Raw genomic sequence first — 17,366 nt, forward strand, 5'->3', positions numbered from 1 at the left:
TGGCCACAATGACCTTCTCCTCTATGTTCAGATAATCTGTGGTAATGCGCAACGATTCCCCAAGGACCTAATTGGAGTAATCAGAAAAAAGAAAAAGTTTCACTCACATACAAGACAAAACCCAAGAGCATCAATAAAGAAGCAAAGCTGCTTACTTGCACTAATTTGTGTATATGACGACTGACGAGCTCATGAGAGGGGATAGACGACAAATCCTTAAGCTCATCATTAGTGATAACATTGTGCGCCCGACCCAAGGCAATAATAGGGTCATCCCACACACTCACCCCAATCTTGCTCTTCCCTTTTGGGCAAGTAATTGGGGGAGTTATAGTAGTCACCTCCAGCGATGGGGGTTGGAGAAGGAGGAGCTACATTAACAGTTGTAGAAGGGGTAGCATCAACCTTTTCATCACCAAACTTCCTTTTCTTTGAATCAGATGTCAACTTGGCCAAAGGTTCGTTCTTTAGGTCCTTAATACGGGCATATTTATCTTTACTATATCTAGTTGCCATTTTTTTTTTCTTTTTTTTTTTTTTTTTTAAAAAGTCAAAGGGCAACCAAGGCCAAGCAGATCACACACGAAGTCAAGGAAAGCGACGAAATTGAAAAGGTTAAGGACAAACAAGATCTTACTCTTTTCCTCTCAACGAATCTTCTCCAACACGTATGTCGAAGGTTCCGGACCTAAGCAGCAGGCGTATAACTAACGAGGATCAACAAAATCGTCCACTTTACGAGCGTAAGCAAGCATAACATGAACACGATAATGGTACTAGTCTTCTAAGTCGGGTCAATCAAGCACTACCAAAAAAAAAATCATCATACGAAGAACCCAAACAATGAAAAGAAGCAAAGAAGAACGACGGAGATACGCACAAGGGCTGGGATTTCCCATTTTTGCAGTAATTTGGGGACATCTCCCCAGAAGTTGTCAGACAGAGTTTCCCAACCCTTACCTGAGACAAAGAAATATCGAGATTTCCAATCACGAAAAGAAGAGGGAAAACCCTTAACTACCCTAGATTTTCTATCCCACAGCAGGAGTTCAAAATAGCCATAGTGGGTCAAAGATTTTAAATGATACAAATACAAAAACTCATTCAGGGTTATCATCTCCCCGTCACAGGCATACAACCAAATAGACATGCAACTAATAATCGTCTTCCAAGCATTGGGAACGAGTTGACCTGGAGCGATCTGAAACTCGTCCAACACTTGCATAATGAAGGGATGAATAGGAAAACGAAGACCGCACAAGAAGTCAGCCTCATAAAAATACACTTCATCATGGGAGAAATTACAAGCCTTCTCACCCAAACAAGGTAATCTGATGGAAGTCCCTTTAGGGAACTGAAATCTCTTTCTATAACCCTTCAAATGGCTTTCTTTGAGGGAACAAGACTCACAAAGGGCATGTAAAGGCTGTGAGGTTGAAGTTGAAGACAATTTAGAGATAGTGGTGTCAATGACTTGGTTTAAAGACTCAACATTGGAAGACAAACCTGTCTCCAATTCACTGGACCTGACATCACCCATCCTATACTCAACAGGGTCCATCTCTAAGTGATACCTAACTAAAGATTGATGGATTAGGGGATAGAGAGTGAGCAAAATGGGCCTAAGAGCAGAACTACGAGACACAAATAAACCTAAATGGGGACGCCGACCAGAAGAATGCTCAAGGAAGACTCCCAACCTGGCAAAGAAAAAAGAGACCCAGGGGCACCTTTGACTGAGATGCTCAAAACCAACCATTAAAATGAAAAGTAAAGAAACCTTACCAAAGATTTTGAAGATGAAGACCACTTGGCGCTTCGAAATGCAGGCAAAATAGGGCGAAGGTAGGGGAACGGTTTTCTCTAAAAAGGAAAACCCAAAATTAAAGCACGCCAAAACCGATGTAGCTTCTCATGCACCCCTAATCAAGGACCAACACGTGCCTATTTCCTGAAGGAGCAGTCACTTCACATTTAAACCAAAATCATGGATTTCAAAAATTGCAAAAAAACTAAATTGTTGCGTCCAGTCACATTCCTATGATCATCCAAACCCATGACAACCACAGAATGGGAGGGCAACTAACAAATATCCTTGATAGGTCATCTGTAATAGCGACGATCACAACTGCGTCCTTTGTAGAGACAATCATAAGGGCAAGACCCTGTCAACATGATTGGCAAGGCATGCATGTGCACATTGATAGCACAAATAAATGCCAGCTGGGCAGTTAGCAATCCATAACTACACCGAAACAATTATGAAAGTAGTAACGGCACAACAGTCATCCGTTGTGCCTTAATTGAGACTATCATTGCCTATTAAATGCAACGGTCAGGAGAAAAACGCTCAACCCAGCATTTAACAAACATAATTGCACCAACCTAAAGAAAGCTATGAAAGGTGAACCTAGCACTAAGGAAGGGTAAGTAAAAAAATTTACAAGAGAAAGTTTATCCTAGAGTGCGTAATCTGACTTAAGCATCGGAGTATTTTAATCTGGCCTCATGCTGGTGAAGACGCTCTTTTGTTTTCTTCTTGTCTTGACAACAGGTCTCGAGGATCATCCATCACACTAACAAGGAACATTCGAGGATCGTCCATCACACTAACAAGGAACATACTGACGAGACATATTTTCGACTCTATCAAACATAATATCAAAAAACTGAACCAAACACACCCTAAATTATACGCACTCAATAGTCACCACAACACATCACTTTCTTTCAACCAAATGACAAGCATTGTAGGCACAATCATGCATTCCACAATTCTTTTGACTTTTATTTTTGCTTTTGGAATATAAACACTGGTCCCTATCAAAATGGAAAAATATCACGTCTCTTTTTTCTTGCTTTTGGAATTGCCCTTGGCCCCTTTGGTCACGTCGTGTCTGCTAAAAAGCATGACTGAATACTATATGCGAGAATTATCGTTATACATTTGCTATCTTTTTCTCTCTCTCCCTTTCTTTTACCTGTATTTATTTAAAAACAGTTTATTTAATATTTTATTGAAAAAATAGTAAAATATATTTGTGCTTTAAAATTTTTGAAAAAGTGAAAAATATATAATAATATTTTGCTAATAATATAGTAAAATATACTTTTGCTTTGAAATTTTAAAAAAGTAAAAAATATATTTTAAAAAATAAGATTTTAAAAAGTTATATATAAAAATTAAATTTACAAGGTAAAAAAGAGAATAGTTTATATGATTTTTCTCAAGCTAATACTGTTGCCACATTGATGCGTTGCGGAACAAATTATTCCACAAATTATGGGACCTGCATAGCTCTTTTTCTCAGTCACAGTCCATATGCTTAAAGAACGTCAGCAAGTATTAAAACACTCAATTATAAGGTCGTCAGCAATGACTTCATGCTAGACTTCAAGTCCTTTTTCTTTTCTTTTACGAGGCGGGGGAGTCGAGGTCTTCATTTGCAGAAAAAGTCATTAATCCTATGTATCTTTTTTCATTTTTTCTTTTTTTATGACTAATCAATCCTATGTTGTACACTTATAATTCTTGTTTATACATTCAGCAACAAAAGAAAAAAGGGTTAATTGTAGAAATACACCTTACAGAAGTATGGGGTCATTGTATTTTGCTATCTAAAAAATGCTAATATACTCCAAACAGATATTTAAAATCCTAAACCGTGTTTTTCTGAAGAAAAAAATCCTAAACCGTGCTTTTTTACAGCTTAATCACTTTTAAGCTAAACTAACAATTTAATCTAATATAAATTATTAGTCAATTTACATAAAAACAATAACTAAGCTATAACAAGCATAATATATAAAGGAAATATGAAAATAAGGGAAAAGTATGCAAACCAAAGATAAACATAAAAAGATTAACATCAAGAAGTGTTGAGGAAAACTCAAATCTCAAAGCAGAAAAACCTCTCTCCCAACCATATTGTTGGAAATCTCCACTAGACAATATAGTTGCAGTACATAGGACACAATGAATCTTCCAAGCCCATAAACCTAGTGTACTTGAACCTTCTAAACTCCAGCTAGCAAACAGCCTTACCGAGTCCTTTCTCTTTCTAATTTAATAGAGACCCTGTGTATTGGCGAAATCATAAAATAAATTGGATTTTGAATGTGGTTTCCTAAATTTCCAAAAACTTCATTCATAGTTCACAAGGCATTGTGTATTGGTGTGAAATGAAGGGAATACAAATCTCAATTAAAGATTGGAAGAGATGGAAAAGAGATGTAGAGTGTTTTTGCTCAAAAACTAAAAGCTCTCTCTCTTTTATTAAAAATGTGGCCCCTTGGATATTCAATTTATGTTCTAGAGTTTGCTATAACGCTTATCTAAAGGCCCAACCATACACAACAGCCCATAGTGTGTGTATTGGTAGAATTATAGTGGATAGAAAAAGTTCAGAGAACAAAGTACACTAATTGTGGAACTCGTGACCTTGTCGTGGCCAGGCTAGTCGTGAGATGATCACGACTTGCCTAATTAGCACTCTAATCCTGGCTTTTTGTCACGTGTCATTCATGTTTAGATCAGGTCGCCTGATGTCATAAGATAACTTTGAATGTAGCTTTCACAAAAGTAAAGGGAATCAAGTACAATCTACCTCATATACAATTAAGTCCCGAAAAGATATATTAAAATAATTAAACAAAATACATACAAATTTGTCACTAAATAAAGTCAATTAACATAGACTTTTCACTATCTAAACTCTAAGAACTTGCAATCAAGACCTTAAATAATAAAATTGATTAAATAGGGGTATGAAGGAATTGTTCTCATCCAAATTATAATTGATATGAGCGTCGTTAAGGTATTAAGTTGTTGTCTAAAAACAAAAGTTCTCTTGTTGGTTTATGATGTCTTTATTGATGTCTTTGGGTTAATTGATGATCTTTATAAATTATATTAACTACTTAAGAAATCTTCTCAATATGTTTGGTACAATAGCAGGAGAAACTATGTATTGAAACCTAGATGCATGAAGGGAGATAAATAGTTAATTCATCGTAATGCATTTGCATTAATTGAGAGTAATGTATATATTGTTTAGCTTTGACCATATAGACTATATGACAGAATTGGAGTTATTTTAGCATGTTGCAGACAAGTTCATTCTGTTAAAACGTACCGTTTACTCTCTCTTTTTCCCCTTTTAATTCAATTAAGCTAATAAAAGGAAAGGATAGACATCTGGCAGACTGGCACATAGACAAAGGAAGATGCATCGCTAGAGACAATGTTTAGTAAGTCAGATAATTCATGCTACTTGAAATTCTACTTTCAGAGATTGAGGCAGACCATCGAAGGCCCTGCATAGGTGAGAAATCATGTTTCCTGGAGTTGTCATATTTTAAAGAGAATTAGATATCCGACTTTAAACTTCTTTGAGAGTCATGCAAATAAATTCAACTTTTAAACTAAAAAAATAGAAAAAACTGATATCGTGTGAAAATTTTGGAAAATAACTTGCACATATGCCTTTTTAACTAATATCGTGACTTTAAGTCACGATTTTATTCTAAAACGTGCGCATATGTTTGTTTCAAGTTTGTATGTATTTAGTGTGTAAACACACCTGACACCCCATAAGAATTCACCCTGAATCGTGTGAAAATTGAACAGGCGTTGTCGGTTAAAAGTCCGCGTCTCATTGCTGCCAAACTAAACTTTGACCCTCATCAGTGAGAATATCAATTACATGGCATGGTATTATTTTTTATATCAATAAAAGAACAATTTTTAAAATGTTAATGGATTCCAACTTAATAAAGACTACCTATATCAAAAGTATCCGAATGACACTGTTGTCAGTGTTGTGTAGACTTTAATTTTTGCGACATACTGCTTTGATTGAAAAAGTCTTCGGTATTTTGAACGTTTTTAAAAATATAGTGAATAATGTTTAAAGCTCTAGATTTATAGACTATGAACAATAAATTTTAGATTTTTTTATTTTAAAAAAATTCAAATTTTAACTTATATTAAGGGTGTATTTGTTTGGAGGTTAAATGAAATAGATGGAAAACTTTAAAGAGAAAGAAAAAAGAAAAAAAAAAAAAATTTTTTGGAGCGTGTTTGGTTGGGTAGAGAATAAGAAAAATAAATTGTGAGATCTAAATGTTTTCTCCCCGGGCCTACCAAAAAGTTTTCTCTCTAAAATATTGAGAAAACTAAAAGGAGAATATAGGGCTATTTAATGGATGAAAATGCTCATGTACACTAGCACAAGAGCAATTCATCCAATTACTCTCTTCTTCTTCTTCTTCTTCTTCTTTCTTTTTCTTTTTTTTTTTTTTCTTTTTTCTTTTTCCTTTCCTGAATATTGCCTTTTCTTTTTTTTCTCTTTTTTAATTTCTTGGGCTGTGATAGTTGTTGTTTTTTTTTTTTTTTAAACTAGACATGATTTTTATTTTTTAATAAATTGGGTGATGGCTTTTTTTTTTGTCACTTTTTTTGTTTTAATTAGCCAACATTTTTTAACAAGAGTATATGAGTAAATTTATACAACCTTACATTTTTCATCCCTTCACTTTTCCACTCCCAACCAAACAAAAATGTGAGAAATTAAAATATTTTCTATCCTCTCACTTTTCCATCTTCCCACTATTTACTATCCTTCCACTTTTCTGCACCTCCAACCAAATACAAAAGAATTTTATGGGACATAGAAAGCTCTACATGTTCTTGCGAGCAGACGCCCTCTTTTATTTTCTTTTTTTTTTTCTTTTCCAAAAAATACTTTATTGCTCCTAACACTGTGTTTGGTTGGGGTGATTTTAGGGAGGATTGAAAACATAAGGAGGAAAAGTGGGTGGAAAACAGTGTTTTTCACTGTTTGGCAAAAGAAGGAAAACATTGAGGATGGAAAACCCGAGAGAAAATTTTCTCTCCTGGGCCCACAAATCTCATCCTCCCAAATCGGGAGGAAAATTTTGGGGAGAAAAGTGGACTTATGGAATTTTTACACAAATGCCCTCTAGAATCAAGTTTAAAAAAAAAAAAAAAAAAAAAAAAAAAAAAAAAAAAAAAAAAAGAGAGAGAGAGCGCTGGAGAATGAGAGTTGCGCTTATTAGTGCTGGAAGCTTAGAATGTTCTTGAATAAGGGAGAAAAAGCAAATAAAAGAAGGGGATAGAGATAAGGACAACGTGTGGAGGAGAAAAACAAACAAATAAACAAACAAACAAACGTATTGATGAAATGAAGGCTAAGAAAGGACAAATAATATAAAGAATAAAAAATTTTGAAAAATGTTATCACAATATTTTCATAATAAATGTTAAGTAACAAATTGTTATTAGTTAATATTGGTGAGTAAAAAAATAATTTCGATAGTGGGTTCAAATTAGAATTAGTAACAACTTTCCACATAAATTTTGTTGTGAAAGTATTGCGAAAAATATTGTAAACATAACACTTCTCACTGAAAAATATAATTGTTGGTAAATTTTATATTATTTAATGAGTATAAATAAATCTATTTCTTACCTATTATATAACAATGGTATAATAGTCAATTTATATAAACTACATTTTCTATCCTTTCACTTTTCTTTTTAACCAAACAAAAGAGTTTTCTACCCTCTCACTTTTACATCCCTCCAACCAAACACACACGAGAAAACTAAATATTTTCTATCCTCTAACTTTTCCATTCTCTCACTAATTTTTCATCTTCTCAATTTTCCACTCCTCCATCCAAACGGACCCTAAAGCTATTTTTGGATTGTGTTAAACGAGCTCCAAATTGAATTGAAAAGGTAAACTTAGTAATTTAGCACGAGCTTCTCAATAATTCTATCACTATTCGGGATAACATAGGATCCTCTAATTCCTATTCCTTATGCCTCTCTCTCTCTCTCTCTCTCTCTCGATTTTGGCCAATAATTGATCACCCAAGCGACCCATGTATACACCTACATTCAGTGCCAGCTAATCTCCTCAAAGAGGTACTTGCCTTCTATAAAGTTGGCCATTCTAGACTGTCTATAGCACAAATTAAGAGAGTCTAAATTTTACAAAAGAACAGAGACACTGAAAAAGGCAAAACCATGGCTTTACATAGACTGCTTTTGCACCAACAATTGCTACTTTTGTTGATAATTTTTGCAGTAAGAGTAGCATCTCAATCCAATTCGAACTGTGTAAGGAAGTGTGGAAATGTTGAAATCCCCTACCCGTTTGGAACAAGCGTGCCTAATTGCTCCCTTGATGAATCTTTTCTTATCTCTTGTGACAACATATCTGGGACTCCAAAACCATTTCTGTCCCATGGTTACATAGAAATCCTCAACATATCACTGAATGATGGTGAGCTGCTAGTTTCAACCCCTTTAACCCGTTATTGTTCCAACAATCGTTCTCAACAGAGCATATGGTCAAAGTTTCCCATCTCAGATAGGAAGAACAAATTCATTGCTGTTGGTTGTGGCATTATTGCGTATGTTAGAGATTCATCGGGTATCTATGCGAGTGCATGCATATCAAGCTGTGTCAGAAGTAATAGCAGTGTGAATAACAGCAGGCCTTGCTCTGGCTGTTGTGAGACTACTGTCCCACCAGGAGTAGTGGAATTTACAGTGGACACTATGTTCAATTTTGGCAATTCATGTGTTTTCAGTTTTGTAGTGGAAAAAAAGGCATTTAACTTCAGCTCTTCAGATCTTCAAAATTTACGAAGTAGATCAACTGTTCCCGTGGTGCTCGATTGGGCAATTGCAAATAAAACATGCGAAGATGCTAGAAATTCAACAGACTATGCATGTAGGGCAGAAAAAAGTGAATGTCACAATTCAACTAACGGTTTGGGGTATCTTTGCAAGTGCTCCTCAGGTTTTGAAGGGAACGCATACGACTTCGATCATGGTTGCAAAGGTACTAGCTAATATATATTGGTTTTGGTTTTTTTTTAGAAGAGTTTCAACTTGTGGTTTTGTGTTTGGTTGATAAGTATGAAATTAATTGAAAATATAAAAGTTGGTTCTAAAATTCGTGACTGCATCAATTGATTAATTAGGATATATTATTATTAATTAGGATATACATACATACATACATACATATATATATAGTTCAATTATAGTTAAATTTAGGTAAAACTCTATTAGCTAAGTTTTAAAAAGTTTAAAATTTTACTCCAACTAAAATTATTTTTTTTTTTTTTTTAAATTCAAGAATTTTAAAATGAAATTTAAAATTTATTTCAATTATTTTGAACAATTATAATTTTGTATTTTAATATAGTAAAATTTACACATTGCTTACCATATGGCAAGTGGTTCAATATATTTTTTCATTTTGGTAATTTAATTTAGATGAAACTCTATTAAAGTTTCAAATGGTTCACTAAAGTTTCGATAATATTTTCGAAATATATTTTTATATTATATAAAAAATTTAATTAATTTGTGCTATTTTAATATAATAAAATTTACAGATATATGTTTCCATTTCGATAATTTATCTTTTATTTCTTTAATCTCATTTTAATTTTGGTTTGTTATAAATTTTGAAATACTTTTCTTTATTTTGGATATTAGAGTGAAATTTTGGATTTTGATGTGATTTGGTTTTTTCATTTTGATTTTGAATCATGTTTATTAGATTTTGTGTCAAAGTGTTTGTTTCATTTTTCCCCCCTTAATTTATAAAATTTTTGATATGCAACATGTTTTTTGGTTATAGATTGAAAAAGTTTGGCTTTTAAGAAAGTTTGTTTTGGGTAATAATTATAATTTTCAAATGTACTTTGATGACGCACTTAATTCCGTAATTAAATATTGTTTGGGAATGAGTATTTATCTCTTTCTCTTTTAGAGTTCTTGAGAAAAAAAAAAATTTCATATTGATAATAGAGAAAATAATTTTAGTTATAATGTATATATAAGTGTTAACTTTAAGGAAAAAAAAATTATACATCACAGAGGTTCGCGACTAGTGTGTATAAAACTGAAAGCATTTGAATTTTTTGATTGAATTTATAATAGTTTGTCACATCATCTTTTAATTTTTTATAATTTTACATATCATTATTCTGATATACATTTTTAATTAAGTGTTGAATTTTATTTTATATTTAAGTACTAACACATCAGAATCTTGTCACATCATATTTTTAAAAAATATTATATTATATAGTTTCATAAAAACATAATCATAATAAAAACATATTAACAAAAAAGAGAAAAAGTTGATAATATTCCCAATTCTCCATGCATAACACTAGTTATTGACTAACTATGAATATTGCAATTTGTTAAAAGTATGTGGTTAATTGATTACATTAACTATATCCCAATAATTTAATTTTTTGAGACAATTAACTATTTAATATTGTATCAGAATAAGGAGCAATATTTTCCATTTCTTCCCTAAAGAAAAACCTAAATGAGCACAAAGGTTGTTCATGCTCTGATACATGGTCTGCAACTGTGTTTCAGATATTAATGAATGCGAAAGATCAAATCCATGCAACCACAAATGCAATAACTTTGAAGGCGGTTACAATTGCACTTGTCCGAAGGGGTACGAACTAATCTTCGAAGGGAACCGAACAGTAAAAACAGGCTGTCATCGCATCCCTGGCAACCAACTTATTAAGACATCTATCATTGCACTGTGTAAGTATAATAGTATATATAAGAATTGTACTATTATTATTATTTTATTATTATTGTTATTATTATTATTATTATTAACTTACCCTCAAATTTAGATTAATACGAATCTGATTCAATACATTTCGAAAGTGATTAATTTGGTTTCTAAAATTAACTTAGTTTCTAAAAAAAAAAAAAAACCTAGTTCCTAAACATTTGTTAGTCATTTTTTTATTCTCTATCTTAAGGACTAAGGTAATGAATTTACTCTTATACTGTTGTTATTATTATTATTATTAGTATTATTAACAGAATACTCAATTTTATATAGTCAAACTCATCCTTCAACTTTTAAAATAAATTCAATTTTATGCATATAAGTTGTTTTAGTTAAAAGATAAATTGGAAATCAATTAATTAAAAATTGAGATAATATAAAAGAAACAAATTGAAACTGACAAAAAGTATAATTTGGCCAACAAAATATCGATCCTTTTTTTTTTCTCTCTCTCTCTCTCTACTTTCCCATGCTCTCTCACTTTTTCTTTCTGATAACGCACTATGACTACATGTCACTTTCTTTCAAGTTTCAACCAAAGGAGAAACACAGACTTCCCTAGTCCCTACCAGCTACAATACCCGACAATATGTCACTTATCGCTTCTTTAAACAAAACAACATATTTACACAAGTCAGAGTCTCTTATGTATCGATCCAAAGATTCCGAACGGAGAAATATCACGAAACTTTTTTATTTCTTATCATGGATTGCCATTGCCCGTTGGCCTCTTTCTCTGGTCACGTAACTCACGTTGTCTGCTGGACCCCAGAATCATAGTTATCAACTCTCTATTTTTTTTTTTTTTTTAAAGTAAAGTTATACTCTGCTATGTAATGATTTAATCTACCCTAAAACATTCTATATGATTTTCCTCAGCCAGGCCATTAAATAAATAAAGAAAACTTTTAAGAATGAATGAAGTGTAAGAGCATGCCATTGCAAATTATATCATATTTTATCCTCTAAAAAGATACTCTATCTCTTATAACCTTGATTTTGAAACTCGGACAGTTTAATAAACTAAAAAAATGAGAGTTTGAAGTTTTTGAGGTTAGATCGAAGTTCAACTGAAGTCAAACTGTAACATGTTATTTAAATTTTTAATATATTTAATACTTAAATTGATTTATATTTATTAATTTTTCATTCCTAACCAATAAGATATGCGTGGCCCAATAGTTTATATGCAGGACATGTTATTTCACTTACTGAGAGGAGGTTCAAGTCCTGCTAGCAGATCTGGGTTCTTATAGAACCAGTTCCTAGTTAACCACTGCCTCATTGCCCATCACCCACCACCACCAACATAAAACCCACAAATGACCAACAAAACCCAAGCTACTGCCACTAATCCAACAACATCACTGAAATCAGAACCACCAAAATCAAAAACCACTTGGAACCACTGAAACCCAGATAGATGCCCAGATAATGATGCTCTAACAGAAATATTTTATATTTCCATGAGAATATCTGGGTAGAGTGAGAAATGATGTAAATGCAAATGTCCCAAATTTTACTCACCAGACATAGTCGTTAGTGTGAAAAATGACTTAGATCTCTATGTTAGAGGGGATTAGGAGGTTTCAACTAAATTAAATGTTGAGATTCAAGTAATAGTTCAATAATAATTATATCTTTTATTGTGTTTTATCTATGTGGTTATAAACACCAATATTGAAATTCAGGGCTTTAACGTTTAAAACTCTTTATTTCAAATGAATATGATGAATGATGATGATATTCATAATATTAACAGTGATTAAATAAATTTTAGCACTAGATTAAATTAATTGAGTTCATGAAAATACAAAACTTTTGTATTATGTCCTTTGACATCATCTCTTACAATTTTTTTTTTTCAATCGGTTACCTAAATGAGGTATCAACTTCAAAGCATTTTATCTTATAATTTGTCAAACGCTCTAAAAGCTAAAACTATTTTTAGTTATTTATTTGTTATTAAAAATAAATAAATAAACCTTAAACTCTACTATCAAACAGACCCTTAATGTTAGACTTGAGATTTGGTTTTTTGTTTTTCAATTGACTTGGTGAGGAGTTGAGGTCTTCACCGACAGATGTTATCAATCCGATGTTCTTCTTCTTGTTTATTATGTTTTTTTTTTCCCCCTATTTTTTTGAATTCACTGTAATAGACTATGCAAAAATAAGATATTTTGAAGAAAATAAGAAATTTAGACATTCAAAAAAAAAGTTCCTGCATTTCGTTATATAAACGATACTTTTGATTCTCAACTAGCTAGGTTCGCTATCCAAACAAGTTCAAAAACCATACGGATTACCTGTTAATACTTGCTTGTGGGAGGTCCAATCTTTGATATATATGCCATGAGTTTTTTGAAGAAAAAATTATGCATTCTTAGCTTCGCTAATGTCTTCTTCATAATTAACAAAGGAACTCAACGTGGTTTTATAAAAGGATGTCAATTCAAAACCTGGTTCACCAGTTCTCTTTCAATTGTATATTTTTAATTTTGATATAATTTGTCATTACCAGATTTGAGAGCCGCTCATAGTGGAGTATATGTTTTTGTGGCAGTAGTTAACTATTATAATTCCAATCTTGATTGCGTCTTCATATGATACGTATGTTAAATATACTTCTCTACTGTATCAAAATTTGTGCCATTACAGAGACAGTGGTATTAACAAATTTAAAGAAGTTAAAATGTTCTACTTGGTGAAAATGCACGTTTGAATATGTGCAGGTGTCAGCGTAAGCCTCTTAATATTGCTTTTGGGAGGTTCTTGGATATATTGGGGTCTAAAAAGAAGAAAGAACCTGAAGCTCAAAGAAAAATTCTTCCAGAAAAATGGTGGTTTATTGTTGAAACAACAAGTCTCTAATCACGAAAGTTCTATGACAACCAAAATCTTTACAGCAGAAGAGTTAAAAAAGGCCACCAACAACTACGACGAGAGTAGAGTCCTTGGCCATGGAGGCTATGGAACAGTATATAAAGGAATATTATCTGATAACAAAGTTGTTGCCATTAAGAAGTCTAAAATTGGTGATCAGAGTCAAATTGAGCAATTCATAAATGAAGTGATTGTGCTTACCCAAATTAACCATAGGAATGTGGTTAAGTTGTTTGGTTGTTGTCTAGAAACAGAAGTGCCTTTACTTGTTTATGAATTCATCACAAACGGAACTCTTTGTGACCACATACATGATAAAGGCCGATCATCCTTACTTTCATGGGAAAAACGTTTGAAGATTGCTACAGAAACTGCTGAAGCACTTGCATATTTGCATTCTGCAACTTCTATGCCAATTATACATAGAGATATTAAAACTGCAAATATATTGTTAGATGATAACTATACTGCAAAAGTAGCTGACTTTGGAGCTTCAAGGCTAGTTCCTCTTGATCAAACACAATTGACCACTTTGGTGCAAGGAACTTTGGGGTATTTGGACCCAGAATACTTACAAACTAGCAATCTAACAGAAAAAAGCGATGTCTATAGTTTTGGTGTTGTTATGGCAGAGCTACTGACAGGTAAGAAGGCACTTTCTTTTGATAGGCCTGAAATTGATAGAAATTTAGCAACATCCTTTGTTTCCGCCGTAAAAGAGGACCGCTTACTTCAAATTGTTGAAGTTCACATTGTTAATGATGGTAATATTGAGCAACTAAAGGAAGTTGCTAATCTTGCAAAAAGGTGCCTAAGGTTGAGAGGGGATGATAGGCCTTCTATGAAAGTGGTGGCAGGGGAGCTGGAGAGATTGAAAAAAATGGAAAAAAAGCCGTCGGAAAACACTGATGTCTATGCGAGCAAGACTGAATACTTGCTCAGTGCAACTAGTCAGTCTTTCGATATTGATGTTGGCACCGGTGGTTCTACCAGTACAACTGCTGAATATGATAGCATGAATGACCAGTTACTGAAACTAGTGGATAATGGGAGATAATTACTTGCTCCTTGGTAATATATTGGTATCGATTGACAATCGAATTTGACATGGTGCTATGATGGGCAAAATAATTTCCAAGTAAGCAATCAACTAACAATCTTGGAAGTTAAAAATTGTTTCGAAAGTTTGACTCCATTTGGGTCTGTCTTGAAATAATATTTGTATTTATCAAATACTATCGTGTGTGTATTGTCAACTGTATTTGTCTTGTAAATTATATTTTGAATATTGGAAGATGTAATTAAGAGTGTGATTGTATTTAAGTTTATATATATGATGAAGATGTAGGAGTCCGACCAAGATCAAGTCTTTTGTATTGATTTCTTATTGATTGTGATCATTTGGTTTAGTGTAGTTTCCATTTATCTATTTCTTTCTATTGCTAAACCAGTAAACCTATGAGTTTTCTAATTCTCTCTTCCTCCTTCTTTCACAGACATTATAGTTATTGATATATCTCTTTTGGATGCCAATAATTAGTTGGACTTAAGACTAGATGATCGAAGTGGAAGTGCAAATGAACTTTTTTGTATGACACTAAATTGCTTTTGAACATGTTTTAAACTAGTACTTATTGTTCAGGAGGTACACTTTTTTACCCCTACTTAATTTTATTATGTTAATGAGGTTGAAAATAACTAGAATATGGCAAATTATCAGTTACCCCAATAGTTTTAATGTTTTAAATGCACTATAAACTAACGCTATAAAATGAGTTCCAATTAATTCAACTAATAAAATTTATTGTCATCTAATAAAAAATATGAGGATCAAATTAATCATGCCTACACTAAAAATTAATTAATATTTTAAAAAAATTATTATATAATAGAAAAAAAAAAACATATATTTAATTAATATTCTAACAGTATACGGAAAAGGGAACGTGCTTGCCAAAGTCAATTTTGTTGACTTTTTTTCTAAATAACAATAAATATTAAAAATTTTAGTTAGTTGTCATGGTGGAAAAGGAAGTTGAAAAGTAGTATCTCGAGTATCTAAAACTCGAGTTCCAAGATAAAACTCAAGTTTTTAAGTCTCAATTTGTAAGCAGATGGGTTTGACGTGGAAAAAAAATCCAAGAGAAAATCGAGTTTTAAAAGACTCGAGTTCAATAAATTACAAGAAAACGCCGCTATAGGGTTTTAAAATGTCACTATAAGACTTAAAAATGCCACTATAGGGCTCTCTGAAATTTTGCATGGAACTCAAGTCTTAAAGACTCGAGATCTATATGGCATTTTCAGTCCAAGTCATCTAGCCAACACTCGCAAAGCGAGTCTTTGGGACTCGAGTTTTAATATGGATCTCGAGTTTCTAAAACTCGAGATACTATTTTTCTTAAAACTTTGAAACGTTGCCCAACTTACTACATTGAATCTCTATTAACTCATACTCTGCAAATTCCCTCCAATTTTGTTGGATATGATCTTAAAAAAAATTTAAAACCCAAGGGCCTTGCACGAAGGAGGATTGGTGGCAGTAAAGCCCACCAGTTCTTCTCCTTCCTTAGGCAACAGATAGGCCCACCTGTGACTTACCGAGTTACGAGACCAAAGGGATGAAAAATCCCTTCAACTATCCTCTTTCCTTCTTGACGTAAATCACATTCTAATCATTGCTATATTTAATTTTTAATCCTCCTGAATCCTGATAAGATGAATAATATTACGTACATAACATTTTCATAATAGTTTCACAATAAATCTTAGGTAATAAGTTAGTTAGTTAAAAAATAATGTCAATAGTAGACTCAAATTATAACTAATAATAACTTAACATTTAAAACTTGTTGTAAAAATATTATAAGTATAGTATCACTCAGATAAAATTATAATTTCCAAACCCTCTGAAATAGTAACATTTCAATTTGGAGATTCTTCAATTGAAAGCACGCCTTGATTCAAGCCACGGCTGAAAACATAAGTCAATTTTTTCTTTTGTTATATGTGCACGGATTTTCCAAATAACATTAGCCTTAAAGATGAAAATAAATACAACTCTCATTTTTTTTTCTTTGCTTTTCATCATCAAGCTACTGTTTAGGCATCCAATGATGAGTTTATGACTTTGTTGGTGAGTGCTATGACCGCCTGAGCCCACGAATGCCAACTTACACTTAGGGTCTGTTTGGATAGCACTTATTGTTGCTGAAAGTTGATAAAAACTGATTGTTGCTGAAAACACTGTAGCAAAATAATTTTTAAATGTGTGAATAGTATTGTGGGACCTACTTTTAATATTTTTTAATTGTAAACAGTACATGAACAGTACGTGAACAGTATACATACTGTTCATGCACAGTGATTTTTGTCTCCAAATAGTCAACAAGTCCGGCTTGAGAACAAAAAAAAAAAAAAAACCACAAAACGCAACTCTACAATGAGTGAGAAGAAGTGGTATCCAAACCCTCTCTTAAATTTGGGAATACATCACTAAGAGCATTCACATCAGCTCTTCTAAATTTTCTGTCTATTTTATACGAAAAAACCTCATCTTTTTATTTTACACTATCACTTTTACAAAACACCCACATCAGTTTATTTATTTTACAAGATATTTCAATAAAATATTCATTCGTCTCCATTTTTTTTTTATTTCCCTCAACTGCTATCCCTATATACGCGCGGTATCTCTCTCTCTCTCTCTCTCTCTCTCTCTCTCTCTCTCTCAAAAACTACAACCCAGATCAATTCTTCACCAGGTCCTTACTTCACCGGCCGAGCCAGAACCTTTCTTCACCGGCCGATCCACAATCG

The 17,366-nt window shown here is 32.6% G+C and overlaps 1 protein-coding gene across 1 annotated transcript; it reads left to right on the forward strand.

Annotated features, from left to right (window-relative positions):
- Positions 1 to 7,904: 7,904 nt before the first annotated feature.
- LOC112000841 (putative wall-associated receptor kinase-like 16) lies at positions 7,905 to 14,921 on the forward strand. Its single transcript, XM_024033011.2, has 3 exons — positions 7,905 to 8,879; positions 10,445 to 10,624; positions 13,397 to 14,921. Exons 1-3 carry the CDS (start codon positions 8,057 to 8,059, stop codon positions 14,602 to 14,604), a joined length of 2,211 nt encoding a protein of 736 aa, XP_023888779.2. The 5' UTR covers positions 7,905 to 8,056; the 3' UTR covers positions 14,605 to 14,921.
- The last annotated feature ends 2,445 nt before the right edge of the window (positions 14,922 to 17,366 follow it).

The sequence above is a fragment of the Quercus suber genome, unplaced genomic scaffold (genome assembly GCF_002906115.3).
Source record: "Quercus suber isolate HL8 unplaced genomic scaffold, Cork oak 2.0 scaffold_273, whole genome shotgun sequence".
Lineage (NCBI taxonomy): Eukaryota > Viridiplantae > Streptophyta > Magnoliopsida > Fagales > Fagaceae > Quercus > Quercus suber.